This window comes from Oncorhynchus kisutch, linkage group LG19 (genome assembly GCF_002021735.2).
Source record: "Oncorhynchus kisutch isolate 150728-3 linkage group LG19, Okis_V2, whole genome shotgun sequence".
Classification (NCBI taxonomy): Eukaryota; Metazoa; Chordata; class Actinopteri; order Salmoniformes; family Salmonidae; genus Oncorhynchus; species Oncorhynchus kisutch.
Window position 1 is genome coordinate 18,556,178 of NC_034192.2, and position 19,319 is coordinate 18,575,496.

Sequence of the window (19,319 nt, forward strand, 5' to 3'; positions counted from 1 at the left end):
GTAACAATACAGTCAGAAGAATGAAGATGGGAGTACAATTGTATCTACGACCCATTGCAACATTGTATATGGTTTACATTGTTTAGTACATGTGTTTGTCGGTCTCTTCCCACTGAGGACTGTGTTAAGACATTTTATGTATGTCCTTTGGACTAAAATAAACAGTATTACTCAATATTTGGGCAAGCGGTCGATTTAGGACAAGGCATTTCTGTTTGTTACTTTACCAGTGCAGGAAGTTGATGGAGTAGCTCCAGTGGTCCTCGATGTGCCAGCAGAATGAGGAGAAGCACATGCCCACGTAGAGCCAGGGCACCTTCATGCCAGAGATATCCACGTTTATGTGGGTAAGGACCGACTGCTCCAAAACTGGCATGTTGTTCAGGTTCCAGCCTGAGTTGGCGTACTCCTACAGAAGAACAAGACAGAGGTGATGGAAGTTACTTACTGGTCAAAAGTAACATAAAAGCCGTTACGGGCGTGGATTTCATACCGTAGCTCTTTCTCAATCTTAGCACGATCCCTTGTGTCCTCTCTCTACTCCATAAAAGGCATTAGAGGACAAGGTCCGAATGTAGGAACAACAGATCTTCACCTCCAATGCGTTTTGAAAAGGCGGCGAAAGACTAACGAGAAAGAGCCTGGGTCCTTTGTCCAAGTTGGTGCAGTTACCTCTTGGTCTCCCAGCAGCCGTCTCTTGCCGTCCCTGACAGGGAAGCCACTGCCCACCTCCTTAGAGCTGATGTCAGCTCCATACTCCACAATGACATCCTCCTCGATGGAGCTCACCAGACGCCAGAACTCCTTCTCCACCAGCTCTGTCGGCACCATCTGGGGGTGCAGAGAAAGGAGAATACAAACACATGCATTGTTTACATGTGATTGGACATTAGGGGGAGAGAAAGGTTAGATGTTCAACTTTAAACAGCATGAAGGATGAAAACATCACCCAAAGAAAGTGGGTCGACAGCATCTGACTTGATTTTGAGATACAGACCTAACCTGAACATATGTATTCCAAAAGCATAGATGTTTTTTGATTCTTGCCTAGAACTCAAGGTGACCGTTTGATTTTGATACGTACGTGCACGGGCATGTTGAAGTAGTCTGACTTGAAGTGGTCAGCCATCTCTCCAAAGCTCTGGAGGGTGTACTCCCTCACGGCTTGCTCAAAGCCAAACGCCTCCCGCGGCTTACTGCACTCCTGTAGGGTGAAACGGGGTGAGACAGCCAGTGAGAAAACATCATCCTATCCCATAGTGCTCAACATGATTTATGTACAGAACCAGGCAAAAGTTTGGACATGTACTCATTCAAGGGTTTTTCTTTATATTGTAGAATAATAGTGAAGACATCAAAACTATGAAATAAAACATGGAATCAGGTAGTAACCAAAAAAAAAAGTGTTAAACAAATCAAAATATATTTTATATTTGAGATTCTTCACCCTTTTCCTTGATGAAAGCTTTGCACACTCTTGGAATGCTCTCAACCAGCTTCACCTGGAATGCTTTTCCAACAGTCTTGGAGTTCCCACATATGCTGAGCACTTGTTGGATGCTTTTCCTTCACTCTGTGGTTCAACTCATCCCAAACCATCTCAATTGGGTTGAGGTCGGTGATTGTGGAGGCCAGGTCATCTGATGCAGCACTCCATCACTCTCCCGCTTTGACAAATATTCCTTACACAGCCTGGAGGTGTTGGGTCATAGTACTGTTGAATAACAAATGACAGTCCCAATAAGCACAAACCAGATTGGATGGCGTATCGCTGCAGAATGCTGTGGTAGCCATACTGGTTAAGTGTGCCTTGAATTATAAATAAATCACAGACAGTGTCACCAGCAAAGCACTCCCACACCATCACACCTCCTCCTTCACGGTAAGAACCCCACATGCAGAGATCATCCGTTCACCTACTCTGTCTGTCTGACAAAGACACAGCAGTTGGAACCAAAAATCTCAATTTGGACTCATCAGAAACAAGGATAGATTTCCACCGGTCAAACGTCCATCGCGCATGTTTCTTGGCCCAAGCAAGTCTTCTTATTGGTGTCCTTTATTAGTGGTTTCTTTGTAGCAATTTGACCATGAAGGCCTGATTCATGCAGTCTCCTCTGAACAGTTGATGTTGAGATGTGTCTGTTACTTGAACTCGGTGAAGCATTTATATGGGCTGCAATCGGAGGTGCAGGTAACTCTAATGAACTTATCCTCTGCAGCAGAGGTAATTGTGGGTCTTCCATTGCCTGTAGCGTTCCTCATGAGAGCCAGTTTCATCACAGTGCTTGATGTTTTTTGCGACTGAAACTTTCAAAGTTCTTTAAAATTATCCGGACTGACTGAGCTTCATGTCTTAAAGTAATGATGGACTGTTGTTCCTCTTTGCTTATTTGAGCTGTTCTTGACAAAATATGGACTTGGAGACACATTTTCCGAAAGGGACACAATAAAGAAATAATTATAACTCAAACAACTTCTGCAAAAACCTTCCATCAAGACAGCTGTCATGTATGTTTCTTAAGTGAGGAATCGGCTTCGGAGTGGGTAGTGGAAGAGTCACCAGAGTTCCATACCTCAGCGACACACTTGGGGCATCGCCAGTCCCCCTTGGGGACATCCTGTAGGGGCGGAATCAGACAGAAGGTGTGGTAGCTATCATCACAGCCGTCACACAGCAGGAGGCGATCCTCCTCGTCGCCTCGCCCACACATCAGGCACATGTACAGGTCAATCTGGGGGATCTAAAACAGGAAATACAGAACAATAATAACCAGTCAAATGATTACATCCAAAAAGTGGTCCATGCAACAATAAACATGTTTTGCGCCCTTGTCCACTAGTGATTAATTTGTAAGTGAGTAGAACAGGACAATAAAGACAGAAGAAAAGTGGAAATCAACTCACACTTACAAAATTGAGATTATAGAATAATAGACAGACACAGATGAGGAAGTTAACTGGTGACACTCACAAAGTTGACCTCCAGGGTCTCCTTGCGTGGTCGCATCTTAATGGCGAAGGCCTGGGCCTTCAGGTGACGCTGCTTCTTATTCAACCCATCTTCTTCTCATGTAACACAAGAGAATAGAATTGTTCCAACAACGAGCTGAGGAGATTGACATTACACAACTTCCCCCCCCCCCCCCCCCGAAAAAAAAAACATTACACTAATTATGCGCCAAAACATTTAATGGGTATAGCAACCAACGTTTCGGCACACAGTGCCTTCTTCAGGGTTACATGGTAAATGATTGAACCAGGTTATATAGACAAACAGTGAAATTAGTGCAGCCAATGAACAGTGAAGGGAGTATCATAGTAATTGAGGTAATGAGGGATGAACAAATGTTTTTAAAAATACTAATATTTTACAGCATGCCAAGATGTAAATAATTGCTCAATGTATTCATCATCTTATGTCAACATGACTAGATATAATAGAAAAATCTTGGTCCACCGAGAGTAGTCTGTTCTTTCAACCAATCCATTGGTAGACAAAACAGTGTATTTTGGCCACACTGCGTTAAAGAAAATTACTGTGAGTGTGCCTGTGTGACTGGCACACGTTCTCACTCCTCTCCAGCGAGCAGGCACTACAGCACAGCAAGTGTTCATCGTGCTGTCCGTGCTGAAGCTGCAACATAAGTACAGTCATTTAATGTCTTACTTGTTCCTCTGACTGAAAACTTCTGTTACCAAAATTGTTTAGGAAAACAATTCCCTCAAACCCTGCTCTGTTTACGCAATGCATTGCATCCACATGGACAATAGGCCTGACCTACAGGCCTGATCATAATCACATCAACAAATTGATGTGGAGGACAAACTTGAAAACGGGGGAATGTTTACTGGTTGCTCAGGAGGGAAAGGGGAAGTCAAATCTGGGGAAGACATTTGACTTAGTTGTGGAAACTACTGGAGATCCAGACAAAATGAGGGTATAGGAGCAAGCTTTGCATGAGTAGTGTGTGTCAAACAGGTGCTGTTAGATTACAATATAATTGTTCTGCCCGTTTGGAACACTGTAAACACTAAATTAAAATCATACCAGAGACTGTTAAAACAATGTAATATTTTTTTTTAACTTGTATTACAGCATAGCAAAGATTTACAACAGCTGAATTTGAGAAATTGCTTTACCAAACATATTGCGGTAGCTTGAGGCTAGGTGCTCACAGAAATCAGTAGGCTATTAAACAAGACACTCAAAACAGGCAACAGAAGCAGGATCTGTCTTATTTCTGTAGATATATGGATGACTTAAAAAACAAGGCACATTTAACAGTTATGCTATTGATTATAGGCCTAATTAAGTTGGAGTTTCCTCTTGCCTCAATTTTCATAGTCAATTAGAGCAAAAATTGTTTCCTCGTCTCTTCACTCCGCTGCTGCCTCCACCTCTTAGTTCACAACACCACTATGCTGGTTAACTTCGCTATTATGCACATAGCAACATATAGGGAAAGGTGCCAATTCAACGACGCACTGAAGATTGCTTCAGAACGACAGACAGACAACTATCCATCCCGGGAGAAAACACATTTATCAGTCAAATAGTGTTCACTAATGTTGCACCATTATTCTTACATAACATAACCATTTACAATTTCAGAAGCATGTCAGAGTGATGGACTGCGGGATCCCTATGGCTTCTGCAATGGATTAATCCACTGAGGCATGTGAATCAAACAGCTGTCTTGTGCACAATAAGAATACAAATCTAGTTTTAGAACACCTACTCATTTAAGGGTTTTCATTTGGACCATTTTCTACATTGTAGAATAATAGTGAAGACATAAAAAACTATGAAATAAGATATGGAATCATGTAGTAACCAAAAAAGGTGTTTAACAAATGAAATGATATTTAAGATGATTCAAATAGCCACCCTTTGCCTTCATGGCAGCTTTGCACACTCTTGGCATTCTCTCAACCAGCTTCATGGAAGAGGTCACCAGTGGTGTAAATTAGTTATGTACTACTTTAAAGTATTTTTACTTGAGTATCTGTACTTTTTATATTTGACAACTTGTACTTCACTCCTAATTAAAATAATGTACTTTTTACTCCATACATTTACCCTGACACCCAAAGGTACATATTACATGTTGAATGCCTAGCAGGACAGGAAAATGATCCAATTCATGCATTTATCAAGAGAACATTTAAGAATAATGGAGGCCACTTTTGGACCTTCAATGCTCCACATCTGTACATCGACACAATCCTGTCTTGGAGCCCTACGGACAAATCCTTTGACCAGAAATAGTTTAATTTTAAAGTACTAATAAGTAGTTTTTGGGGTATGTGTATTTATACACTGCGGGAGGGAACACTAAAATAACACATCCTAGATCTGAATGAATGAAATATTTTTATTAAATACTTTTCTTTCCATAGTTGAATGTGCTGACAACAAAATCGCACAGAAATGATCAATGGAAATCAAATGTATCAACCCATGGAGGTCTGGATTTGGAGTCACACAAAATTAAAGTGGAAAACCACACTACAGGCTGATCCAACTTAAAACAAGTCAAAATGAGGCTCAGTAGTGTGTGTGGCCTCCACGTGCCTGTATGACCTCCCTACAACACCTGGGCATGCTCCTGATGAGGTGGCGGATGGTCTCCTGAGGGATCTCCTCCCAGACCTGGACTAAAGCATCCGCCAACTCCTGGACCGTCTGTGACACATGCCAATTTTGGCCTGCTGGATGTCATTTTGCAGGGCTCTGGCAGTGCTCCTCCTGCTTCTCCTTGCACAAAGGCAGAGGTAGCAGTCCTGCTGCTGGGTTGTTGCCCTCCTACGGCCTCCTCCACGTCTCCTGATGTACTGGCCTGTCTCCTGGTAGCGCCTCCATGCTCTGGACACTACGTTGACAGACACAGCAAACCTTATTGCCACAGCTCATATTGATGTGTCATCCTGGATGAGCTGCACTACCTGAGCCACTTGTGTGGGTTGTAGACTCCATCTCATGCTACCACTAGAGTGAAAGCACCGCCAGCATTAAAAAGTGACCAAAACATCAGCAAGGAAGCATAGGAACTAAGAAGTGGTCTGTGGTCTCCACCTGCAGAACCACTCCTTTATTGGGGGTGTCTTGCTAATTGCCTATAATTTCCACCTGTTGTCTATTCCATTTGCACAACAGCATGTGAAATGTATTGTCAATCAGTGTTACTTGCTATGTAGACAGTTTGATTTCACAGAAGTGTGATTGACTTGGAGTTACATTGTGTTGTTTAAGTGTTCCCTTTATATTTTTGAGCAGTGTATTTGACTAGTTTTACTTTACTACATCCCAAAAGAAAATTTACTTTTTACTTAGATTTACATTTACATACCCGTTACATTTGGAATGCTTAGCAGGACATGAAAATGGTCCAAATCACGCACTTATCAAGAGAACCTCCCTGGTCATCCCTACTGCCTCTGATCTGTCAGACTCACTAAACACAAATGCTTCGTTTGTAAATGAGTGTTGTGCTCCTGGTTATCCGTAAATTCAAACGAAAATAGTGCCGTCTGGTTTGCTTAATATAAAGATGAATGATAAGTATGAAAAGCATAAATCATTTAAGTATATTTTAGCAATTACATTTACTTTTGATACTTACGTATACTTAAAAACATACACTTTTAAACTTTTACTCAACTTGATGACTTCCACTTTTACTTGAGTAATTTTTCTTTTAAAAAAGTTTTCCTTTTACTCAAGTATGCCAATTGGGTACTTTTTCCACCACTGTCTTTGACCTCATGATTGGTTTTTGCTCTGACATGCACCATCAACTGTGGGCCTTAGACCGGTGTGTGCCTTTCCAGGTATTGTCCAATCAATGAAATTTACCACAGGTGGACTGCAATCAAGTTCTAGAAACATCTCAAGGATGATAAATGGAAACAGGAGTTCAATGTCAAGTCTCATAGCAAAGGGTCTGAATACTTTATACTTTATAAATAACATAAATAACATTTATAAATGTTATAAATAAGCAAACATTTCTAAAAACCTGTTTTCACTTTGTCATTATGGGTATTATTTTTATAGTTCCTCAATGTTTTATTTTTATAGTTCCTCAATGCTGTTTTTTTTTTTCATACGTTTCAGCCTTATTATAAAATGTAACAAAATATGGAAAAAGTGAAGTGTCTGAACACCACCGATACCGATTATTGGAGGACCCCAAAAAAAGCCAATACCAATTAATCGGCTGATTTCTTTTTAATATTTCCTTGTAATAATGATAATTACAACAATACTGAATGAACACTTATTTTAACTTAATATAATACATCAATAAAATCAATTTAGCCTCAAATAAATAATGAAACATGTTCAATTTGGTTTAAATAATGCAAAAAAAAAATTGTTGGAGAAGAAAGTAAAAGTGCAATATGTGCCATGTAAGAAAGCTAACGTTTAAGTTCCTTGCTCAGAACATGAGAACATATGAAAGCTGGTGGTTCCTTTTAACATGAGTCTTCAATATTCCCAGGTAAGAAGTCTTAGGTTGTAGTTATTATAGGAATTATAGGACTATTTCCCTCTATACCATTTGTATTTCATTAACCTTTGACTATTGGATGTTCTTATAGGCACTTTAGTATTGCCAGTGTAACAGTATAGCGTCCAACCCTCTCCTCGCCGCTACCTGGGCTCGAACCAGGAACACATCGACAACAGCCACCCTCGAAGCAGTGTTACCCATACAGAGCAAGAGGAACAACTACTCCAAGTCTCAGAGCGAGTGACGTTTGAAACGCTATTAGCGCGCACCCCGCTAACTAGTTAGTCATTTCACGTCGGTTACACCAGCCTAATCTCGGGAATTGATAGGCTTGAAGTCATAAACAGTGCAATACTTGAAGCATTGCGAAGAGCAGCTGGCAAAACGCACGAAAGTGCTGTTTGAATGAATGCTTACAAGCCTGCTGGTGCCTACCATCGCTCAGTCAGACTACTCTATCAAATCATAGACTTAATGATAATAATAACACACAGAAATACGAGCCTTAGGTCATTAATGTGGTCAAATCCGGAAACTATAATTTCGAAAACAAAACGTTTATTCTTTCAGTGAAATTCAGAACCGTTCCATATTTTATCTCACGGATGGCATCCCTAAGTCTAAATACTGCTGTTACATTGCACAACCTTCAATGTTATGTCATAATTACGTAAAATTCTGGCAAATTAGTTCGCAATGAGCCAGGCGGCCCAAACGGTTGCATCCCTGACTCTGCATGCAATGAACGCAAGAGAAGTGACAATTTCACCTGGTTAATATTGCCTGCGAACCTTTCTTTTAGCTAAATATGCAGGTTTAAAAATATATACCTCTGTGTATTGATTTTAAGAAAGGCATTTATGTTTATGGTTAGGTACACGTTGGAGCAACGACAGTCCTTTTTCGCGAATGCGCACCGCATCGATTATATGCAACGCAGGACACGCTAGATAAACTAGTAATATCATCAACCATGTGTAGTTATAACTAGTGATTGATTGATTTTAGAAGATAAGTTTAATGCTAGCTAACAACTTACCTTGGCTTCTTACTGCATTCGCGTAACAGGCAGGCTCCTCGTGGAGTGCAATGTAATCAGGTGGTTAGAGCATTGGACTAGTTAACGGTAAGGTTGCAAGACTGAATCCCCCGAGCTGACAAGGTAAAAATCTGTCGTTCTGCCACTGAACGAGGCAGTTAACCCACCGTTCCTAGGCAGTCATTGAAAATAAGAATGTGTTCTTAACTGACTTGCCTCGTTAAATAATGTTGTTAAAAACATAAAAATAACAAAAATACATTTTTAAATAATAGGCAAAAATCAGCATCAAAAATACCGATTTCCGATTGTTATGAAAACTTGATATCGGCCCTAATAAAATCGGCCATTCCGATTAATCGGTCGACCTCTAGTCTGAATACTTTCCGAATGCACTGTATAGTGCCATTATATTTCCTACATTCTTTATATCTGGTTTAAGTTTACACTGAAAGTATTTTAACATTCCCGAAAACGCGTTTACAAATTATTCAAAAAATAATAAATAAAAAGTTTGGACTTAAGCATCCCGAAAAAATGTTGAGGCAGGCTGCCCAACAGTTTCAAAAGTATAAAAATCCCTGAACACTTACTTGTCATTGCAGCATCTGCTCTGAGTAAGTGAAGTCAAATAAATACTAGCTAAGTTCCTTACCAGCTGGTACAATCTCTAACCCAACCATCTTGGGAACACTGCCAAAGATATGCAGGGTCTTGGGCTCTTTGATTTCCCGCTAGGAGAGGAGACAAAAACATAATACAACATCAAGGAACGTTCCTGGGACAAGTCCAAAATGTCACCCTTTTCCCTATATTGAGCAATACTATTGACCAGAGCATTATGCAGGCCCGGTCAAAAGTAGTGTAATATATAGGGAATAGGGTGCTATTTCAGATGCAGAGTCCTGGAGAGATGTCCAGGAAACAGTTTGTCATTCCAACAGGATCGACAAACATCAGCCACTGACCCCATCGAGAGTTCCACTGACTGCAGCTGGGGAATCTAGGACATGGAGGGGCAGAAGCTGGGTTGCTGTTCATTTAAAAAGGTAGCCAACAATAGTAATGTGATATTGGGCTTGGATAATCAATGAATCCATGGCGATACAATATACAGCCTACAGAGGTATGTCATTTGGATGTCTTTATGCCAAAATACACAAACAAAAACTGTATTTTATTTGTCACATGCGCCAACTACAACAGGTTACCTTAGTGAAATTCTTACTTACAAGCCCTTAACCAACAATGCTTTGAGAAGAAAATAATGTAAACAAAATAGATAAGCAGAAAATTTAAAAGTAATAAATAATTAAAACAGCAGCACTAATACAGTAAGTTAACTCTGGACTAACTCTAGCAGGGTCTCCGTTAATTGGTAGTAGCCGGCTTCTGGCGGATAAAGTTTTTTTTTTTAAACGCAAATTTTCTGGGAGAATAAGAAAAGAATCACATTGCGAAATAGTGCTTATCGGTCTATAGGTGAATTTGCATACGGTTATGAATTTAAATTGGCACGTGTACAGTATATTTGTTACGCATCTTATTCATCACACGCGTACAGATACAGAGCCTTTGAGCAGAAAATCTGCCAAGACAGCACAAGAGCTGCTGCTACAGTATCTCAAACAGCAAATGCATAGGCAACGGTAGACAGGTTTCATCAGCGCATCACACACACACCACTTTGCAATGAACTTGAGACCGTATGCATTTTGAAAACATACTTAATTGTTTGAAACCTGAACGTTTTAATACATGAGGCACGTCTTAACTTGCTTAAAAGTAGTCGAGCAAAAATCAGACCATATCCACAAAGGCAATTATTTTATATCACCTTTCTTTCATTGTCCAGTAGCCAAAGGAACAATCATTTTAGATCTGTCCTCTTTCTACATTTCTAATGGATATTTTCATCTCTGTCACATGAAACCACTCGCATGTGCCCTTTTGACAGCCGTGTTCTCACCAATTGCATTATTTGCGCATAGACTGCTACACATTGCTGCGCTTACGTGAAAAAATAGTTTATCAATATTAAGCTACATTTTCTAACCTGTTGCATCAGACTAATTGCTTTTTTAAGTTTTCTATGTAGCCTAGATCAGTTTGACAGCGAGGCTAGTAATTTTGCTATTCGTTGCGCGTCTTGTTGGCTAAGGAAACTCTGTACCGGTATGTCCTGTATATAGCCTCGCTACTGTTATTTTATGGATGATCCTTAATTATTATTATTTATTTTTATATATATTTTTTACTTCAGTTATTTTTGTAAATAGTTAAACACTTTTTTTTGTAGAACTGCACTGTTGGTTAAAGGCTTGTCAGTAAGCATTTCACTGTAAGGTCTACACCTGTTGTATTCGGCACTTGTGACAAATACAATTTACAAGCCCTTACAGTAACCACATGACCCCATGACACAGGGTGACGAGCAGATTTGCCAAGAGAGAGAGAGAGAGAGAGAAATCTCTCTTGATGTTATGGGCACTTTGCGCAGACAGAGCGCACGCAAGGCGAAGGCTCTCTGGCTATTGAGAATGTAGCTAATGAGTCCAGAGCCAGCACACATGCTGCAAAGGCCCTCTTGCTAATGAGAATGTATCTCTATCCAGCAATTGCATTTCCAGTACATTAAGTCCACAAACAAGTTAGGCAAAAAAAACAGAAGAGTAAAAAGGCAGATATTTTTAGTAAATCACCATATGAAATCAAAATGAAAGTGATAAAATAAAATATAAAAACAGTCTCCAGTGATCACCTCATCACAGACCTCAGACTTCAGACGGCGAGAGCGTCGCTCAGGGAGCGGGCAGTCCTTGTTCGGAGTCCCATCACTCAGGCTGTCCCTCTCTCTGTCCTCTTCATCCTCCTCTTCCCCCATGCCCTCGTCCTGCTCCTCTCCATCATCTCCCTCCTCGTACAGACGGTGGATACCCTGAGGGGGACAGAGAAGGTAGGGAGCAGAGGTAAAAGACCACAACAGAGGCAGGAGCACACCTACAAACTCACTTCACAACAAGGTGGTGGTATGGTAGGTTTTACTGGTGCAGATGTAAGGTGTTGGTTGCTAGCTTCTTGGAGTGGTTGAATAGAGCAGGGAGTAGTAACATTTATACCATGGCATTGTTGAATACACATTTCTGATTGGCATTATAGAGCATGCGTTATTTAAGTGATAATGCCCGATAAGCCAGTATTGGAGGATATATTGGAATGGGTGTTGTTAGGCCCAAGGGAAGACAAACCGTGCCAATATATCCTCCAAACACCGGCTTCAAGGGCATTATCACTTTTATACAACAGGTTACATATTCAAATAATGACTGACATATTTTCATTAAAAACAATATTTTGATTAATTTATTCATACTATTTAATCATTCTACAAGATATAGTCCCGACATAAAATCTAGGGTTGCTACCCAAGCCGGCTGGTCATGCATTCTATTGGTTCAGTTGCTAGATACACGACCCAGTCGTTCAGTCTTTTTGTTCGTTCAAAACGTTCCATTGCCTTACTGGCTGGCAAAGTTCTTATCCCGTGCTTGCTAACTTAGTCACGTCAAACAATGAGGTGCGATTTCACCTGGCATATAAACTGTGCTCTCGTCAGCACACTGTTGAGCAAGCCAACACAATCACTTCAAACACTGAAGCTGTAAAGACTGCAAACTAGCTGCACTTTGTTTTGTTTTACCTTTTGTCAATTGACATTTCTAGGTATATATCCATAAAAATGATGCCAGCTGATTCATGATTTCAACTGAATGAGAAACGCTGCCTGCCTCTGTCTCGCACTGACTCCCACACGTTCATTACCATGGGACAGTTGGAGATCCAATTTGAATATTGCAACAATATCACAAATGTCTGGAGAGACAGACAGCAAAGTTTATACTAATCTTCGCTGTTGAAAACTAAATGTTAGTCTAAAAGAAATGTGAGAATATCTAGATGCTTGTTATAGTGGAGATCAAGTTTATAATTTGCCTGGCTGGGCTGATGAGAAAGTGGATTGCGCAGTGAGAGTAAATATCCATTTTAACATCATAGATTTAGCTGGTGGAAACTTGTGGAATAGACACTGGCTGGAATGCGCATTTAACCAATCAGCAATAGGCTCACCCGTTGTATAATTCTCTATAACACATAGTATATCTGCACGGTAGCATTCAATGGCTATAGTTCGTTCTATGTTTGAGCTTCTTTTGAAAGCAAAATTCTAATGAAAAACATTATTGAATTTGATTTTCATAATGGCAAGCTAGGACTGATGGTTTGGTTAGCTAAACTAGCAAGTCTGATTGGTTAGAAAAGGCAAGTACTGTAGCTATCTAGTAAACTTGCTAGCTATTCCAGTGGATGTTGAACACATTTCTAGCTGCAAAGGTGTTAAATTATAGCCAAGGTATAAAAGGGATAATCAACTCGAGGCTCTATGTGTTCTCTGGAAAAAAAATGTGACTCCGGAGAAGGTTAGTTCCATTCCACTAGCACATTGTGGAAACCACCTTCCACATCGTTCATTATTTTCCATAGAACGCATTGCCCCTCGTTGATTATCCCTTACATGTTGTGATACAGAACCAGAAGAGGCTGGTGGGAGGAACTATAGGAGGACAGGCTCATTGTAATGACTGGATTGAGTCTATCCCAGCCATTACAATGAGCCTGTCCTCCTATAGCTCTTCCCACCAGCCTCCTCTGTTCAGAACACTGTAACAAATGTGGCTGTACCATGACAAAGCACAAAAGGAAATAACCACATGACAGGGTATTGACATGAGTTGTGAGTATGTAAACGTGGGAATACACAGCACAAACCTATGATGATCCACACCTAACACTTGCCGAAAGAAGGCTGAAGCAATTCACTACCTCTATTGACATCACAGAAACATTTCTCAGACTCCACAGACACCTAGCCTAAATGTTAGTGTGCATGTGTCGGCCAATAAGTGCTTACAGTGAGCGTTGCTCCAGACTGGAAGAGCTCATAGGGGTAGAGGATCCTCTCAAAGTGGGACCGCAGCAGAGAGCCCATACCTTTCCCCGGGGGGAAACCCATCCTGCTGGCCACCTTGGACCATCTCTTCTCCTTACACACTGTTCCAAAGCCTCCCTCGGAGGAGACAATCTGAAATACAATGTTTTTTTATTAAGATGGTTGTGGTTGACTCATACACAAAAAGCATATTTTCAGAAAACTAAGGAGAGATTCAAATGTACACCAGCACTTAGCACCTCGTTGTTGTCCTAAAACAAAATCCAAAACAAACTACTTACTCCTCAGGTATAAATAAATTACAGTATACTTACAAACACCACCCTGCATGTTTATAAAAAACAATATACTATTCAGGTTAATGGTCTGACTCTGGTCTTACCTTGCTGAGCTGGTACAGATCAAGGATCTTCCTCTCCACATGAGGGAAGCGCAGCCTGGACCCCTGCAGCTCCCAGAACTTGGCAATCTGATCCAGGAAGTTGAGCTTGACTCGAGTGAGGGCCTGAAAGCAATGGGAGAGGTGAGGGAAGGGAAGGGTACACAGACACATGAAAGTCAATTCAAATGAAAAATCTGGCACACTCCACCATAAACAGGAGTATAAAGAGGTCTCTTTGGGTGCTGAATCCTAGGAGAAAACAAAGTAAAGACAAAGCCTACACATTCCAGTGAGTAATATCCTTTAAAATCTTAATGTAGGCTAAGCTACAACTTCTCTGACCATAAAAACCCTTCCTAAAGCAGGCCTACCACCCGTTCAGCCAGCGCTGTTAACTCAGTCATTGTATTCAAGAGTGCTGCCCCCAAAATGTGACGACAGCTGCAGTCAATGCACATAAGGTCTGCACTGTCCAGCCACAACAACATATAGGCTACCTCTTCACAAAAAAACATGAGTACTCGTAGACCTCTACATCTTTATTAAAAGACATAACATATGGTTAAATAACATACATCTGTGAATGACTGACAAACTCAGCTGAGTTGACTACTTACTTAGGCAATACCTCTATTTAGGCCTATACCTTATAACTACAAACAGGCCACCTAACTGTATTTCCAACATAGCCTTCGCAGTGTTGTAACTAGGTACAGTATACTTACCTCCAATTCATTGAGTCTCTGGACTCTGGGAGTGAAGCGGAAGTTGCGTACGTCGCAGGCGAAAGGGGGTGCCCAGTCCTAACAGACAAAAGATTACAATTGAAACCAAATTAACAACTTTGGTTCCGATTTTCATACAATGAAGTAATGAGGAAGTAAAAGCAACAATAAAAAAAGAAGAAAACACTTGTCAACATAAACATTACATAACACTTCAAATCTCATTCACACATAAATATAGGGATGTGTGGATACAGATTAGGAAAGAGTCGGCCCAGGAAATTAGATGTTTTTGAAAAAAAAACACATAAAACCTATAAAAACGTTTCAAATCGACCCGACATTACTGGATATGACACAAATAATTTAAGTCCCTGTAGTCTAAATGCGTCAAAGCCTTATACCCAAAAGACAAATAATATTGGAGCACAGTGCATCAAAGAAAACCTCTCAGAAGCAACTGTCAAGTCTCAGTTGGTGCAAAATAGACCAAATATAAGAGGGTTAGCCTAATCACGCAAAAGGTTCCATGTGGGAAATAAGAGTAAGAGAGAAAAATACAAAAAAAAAGGCCATAGACATACATTTGATTTGCACAAGGCCAAATATGAAAAAGACGAAAAGTAGAGCATTAACGGTTCTAATTCCACGTCCTAAACCCCCCCCCCCCCCATATTACTCTTTACAGCTAAATACATGGATATTGTTGATATTGTAGTCATGATGTAATAAAGACTTGAAAATATAGGGCATCAAATGAAAAGCACCTAGAAGTTCATTTCAAATTGTTAATAGTTCAAAAATGTATCTAGACATCTAATTCGTGTAACGTTACTTGATATTCCGAATGTAAGTTGCGATCAGTCCAAAAAACACCAAAAAAAGAAAACAAAGAGTCATAGACGGGAGTCTGGAATAGAGGCCGCTGTTTTAAAGACGACTTTACTCTAACTGTTTGGCAAAATATAAACATCCAAAATCATTGTTTAAATAAAATGATTAACAAACATGAAATTTGACTCACATTTGACCTCCACAAGTGAAACATTCAACGAGTAAAATGGCCTTACCCAACTAAAAATGTGCGTCGGGCTAGGCCGAAAATACCATAAGTAGATGACATGGGCACAAACCAACGCAGGCGTAAATCTTAAAATGGAAGCAATGTGTTATATTCCAAAAGCAGAAACAGTGAGGTTACCTCGGGCGGTCGAATTTTGCAGATGCCAGTTCTCTCTGCAATAGGTCGAATCTTGTTTATAAATCCTAGTGGATCCGAAAAATCTTCCCAACTCGGCTCAAAAACTGGGCACTCAGGAGGGGGTACGAATTCAGCAAAATCGGACATGATGAAATCACAACTGTTAAATTTTCTTTAAAAAGCCAATCGTACTTGTGTTAAAAATGTATTATGTTGACATCTGAGTGACATCAGTCCATGATTAGGCCATCTTTCAATTAGAACACATATTGTTGCTTCGGCAACTTCTCCTTCATGTTCATGATTGTTTTAGTATCAAGAAAAAATAATTTCAATGAAGACAATTTCTTGATATGCCAACAGCTGGGCGACATGACAATATCGTTGAGTTGACGTCTCCAAGACAAAACTGTAAAAATATCAAAAATCAAATGTCCATTCCTATTCCATTTTAAGGAAATTACTGGGCCAAGCCGGGCGGCGTCCACCCCCACCACTCCTGTGCAGCAACGTAAACTGCAGAACTGAGAACTACCTGGAGCGCAGGACAAGATCAGTCAAAAGCGCCATCGCTCCCCTGGACATATGATCCCCCATCAAAATAAAAACGGCCGAAAAAAATTGCATTTATAACTATTCTAAGCTCCATATTCATCGAATAAACATTATCCACATTATTTGCGATTTCACTTTTGAATATCCATCGGTTGTGACATCTTCATGTGCCAGGATATTGTATTATTTCATCCAGATTTCGCAATATCATCCATTTAAAGTTGCGCCTCAGTGATCCAATCTATCCAATCTAATTATGCCATTCTTGAGTCGTTTTCCAGCCTAAATGAGTGCGATCCTCTTTCATCCGGACGAGAAGCTGATGGCCATCAACATTGAAACGAGGGCAGTTAGCTAGCAATTAGCGCACATTGTTGATCAAACCGTGTCCACTCCGACGTCCATTCATTTGAAGGAGAACGTTAACTTAGCTAGCTCGTCGCTACAACAGACAGGGGGATCCGTGGAGTTGAAGGGTCGACCTTCCCGATGCAGCAACAGACTATTTGCTCCACAATAAACCAGACAAGCTAATTGAAACCATTCTCACGCATACGGTTATCCTGCTTCGTGTCACTCGAGTACTTCTAGCTGCTGTTGTCATTAAAAACGACGATACTTCCTAGCTAATTTAGCCTAGCCACACGGTGCTGTGACTGCTTGCTAGTTGCTGGCGGAAACTTCGCATATGGTCTTTCTTTAGTTTGCTCGCACAGTTCTAGAACAATATACCTTTTTTCAGGATAAACATTTCGTCTAAAATTGTTCATTAGAAGCCTATGTTGCTCAACACTTTGGACTTTCCGATATTGTATATATTGAGATACTATCCACCTTTCTTTTGCTAGCAATGACCATATCACTACCATGTACCAATCCTCCACTTCCGCCTCCACATCCGCTTCAATAAAACTAGAACCATGGTTTTACTTATTTCCCTATACAAAATCATGTCTCCAGATATGTGTACATCAACATTTATGGTAAATTTGTTGTAGTTTTGTAAGGTACTCCGTTCTTAACCAAGTGGGGAAAAAAACATCCTCACAAGTCGCGCTTTCAAGACCACTCGGATTCGGGGGGGAAAAGAGGTCAAATCGTGACGTAAGGGATATTGAGGTCGGAGAATTCGGAGCTCGAGGATGATCCAAGTTTCCGACTTGGAATTTCGAGTTGGATGACCGTTCAAAACAAATTTTCCAATTCGAAACACATTTTTCCGAATTGCAAGTTGTATTGAACACACTGAGGTCAGATGTTCAGAGATTCCCGAGTTCCCAGTTGAATGGAACGCTGCATGAACTCCGACTTCTCTCCCATTATGGCCTCTTCGTTTTTTTAATGTAACTAGGCAAGTCAGTTAAGAACAAATTCTTATTTATTTATAAACCGGGACAACGCTGAGCCAATTGTGCGCCGCACTATGGGACTCCCAATCACAGCCAGTTGTGATACAGCCTGGATTCGAACCAGAGTGTTTGTAGTGACGCCTCTAGCACTGTATCAGGAAATGAAAGCAGTATCAGGAAATGATCTCCATAACAGATTTTTCGGCAGTTAAGTGTAACAACTAAACATTATTTATAATAGCAATCTATTCATATATATTTTTTCACACTGTATTTTCTTGACAAGCATGATTGATAGCTGTTCTTGTAGTTTATGGTTGACCAGCTGGTTGGCCATTAGCCAATCGGCGTTTCAACGAGTTCAAAGCATGTGTGAATGTATCCAAATTGCAACGAGTAATTACCACCTTCCCATGTGGTTATGCTGCGTTCATGTGCTCCTCGAAGTATTTGATTTCGATAATATTGCTTTGTTTCATTCATTTGCTTTTTGGTCTGACTCTGCAAACTTGTTAGATGCATTTGCTGTTTGTTTTGCTTGTTTTTCAGTTTATGTTGTGCCCAATAGAAATGAATGATAAATAATGTATTTTAGGAAGGTAGAAAGAAAGTAATTTGAACCGGTGATTCGGAACATTTGGTACATTTGGATCAGTTTGGGGTCCTGGGGACCAATGCACTCAAATCTTAAACATTTGAACCGGGGACCAATACCTATCATGAATCGTTACATCCCTAATGTTTCCTACTCTCCTTGTCTGTTCCAATCTCACTGTGTATTTGCTTCCTTTCAGGATTAGAAGACACTGGGTATCTATCCTCTGATGGCTGCCATGAATGGTCACGTCCCTGCGGTCAAGCTGCTGCTGGACATGGGCTCAGACATCAACACTCAGATCGAGACCAAACGTAACACAGCACAGACCCTGGCCTGCCAACGTGGAGCACTGCGTCAAGGTGAGAGCAGCCATCATCGGCTGAACCTGACATGTTATGTTATCTGGGCTAGAGTCAAAGACATTAGGAATGATGTTTGGTGTTAGACTGTTTGGTGCAGTATGTCACTGACCCATACGTTCTCTCTGATTGGTCAAACTCCTCTCATGGAGGCTGTGTCAGATGGCTATACTGAGATGGGGCATGTGCTACTGGCCAAGAGCGCTTACGCCACCTGTCCAAACCTCCCAAGACACCGTGTGCACCATTGCTGCAGACAAGGGCCACTACAAGTTCTGTGAGCTCCTCATCAACACGTAATTACTGTTACAGTCTACCTTCAGTATGAGAGTGAGTGTCATTTCAGTCAGAGTACCATTCCTCTCCAGTCTCATTGCTCAGACCTGCAACTCGTCTCTGAGTGAGTTATTACAGTGTTATAACCAGCAGTGTGTGTAGTTCGGCATTTGCTTCTCGCTAAAGTCCAAACTATTCACATTTCCTCTCTCCTTTAGTCTGGTCCATCTCAGAGCTGTGACCAATCAAATCAATTCAAATCCAAGTTTATTGTGCACCGAATACAACAGGTGTAGTAGACCTTATA

General features: G+C 40.7%; 1 protein-coding gene and 1 long non-coding RNA gene across 8 annotated transcripts in view; one reads left to right on the plus strand and one right to left on the minus strand.

Annotated features, from left to right (window-relative positions):
* Positions 1-17,307, minus strand: part of LOC109864399 (lysine-specific demethylase 5A) — a 42,115-nt gene extending 24,808 nt beyond the window's left edge. For 2 of the 6 annotated variants that reach the window (XM_020452173.2, XM_020452169.2), the window contains exons 1-11: positions 15,876-17,296; positions 14,675-14,752; positions 13,950-14,072; positions 13,529-13,699; positions 11,321-11,497; positions 9,215-9,293; positions 2,975-3,069; positions 2,577-2,744; positions 1,085-1,204; positions 673-831; positions 228-409 (exon numbers count right to left, since the gene is read on the minus strand). In XM_020452173.2, coding sequence (XP_020307762.1) covers positions 228-409; positions 673-831; positions 1,085-1,204; positions 2,577-2,744; positions 2,975-3,069; positions 9,215-9,293; positions 11,321-11,497; positions 13,529-13,699; positions 13,950-14,072; positions 14,675-14,752; positions 15,876-16,022 — 1,499 coding nt within the window. In that variant the 5' untranslated portion in view covers positions 16,023-17,296. Of the gene's footprint in view, positions 1-227; positions 410-672; positions 832-1,084; positions 1,205-2,576; positions 2,745-2,974; positions 3,070-9,214; positions 9,294-11,320; positions 11,498-13,528; positions 13,700-13,949; positions 14,073-14,674; positions 14,753-15,698; positions 15,785-15,875 lie in introns of those variants that run through there. The other 4 variants (XM_020452172.2, XM_020452171.2, XM_020452170.2 and 1 more) reach the window with 4 other exon arrangements.
* A 100-nt stretch (positions 17,308-17,407) lies between these two features.
* The window catches only part of LOC109864973 (uncharacterized), a 36,946-nt gene continuing 35,034 nt past the window's right edge, over positions 17,408-19,319 (plus strand). The window contains exons 1-2 of one of the 2 annotated variants that reach the window (XR_004204215.1): positions 17,408-17,986; positions 18,574-18,736. This is a non-coding gene — a long non-coding RNA (uncharacterized LOC109864973). Of the gene's footprint in view, positions 18,737-19,319 lie in introns of both variants that reach the window. The other variant, XR_002251520.2, reaches the window with a different exon arrangement.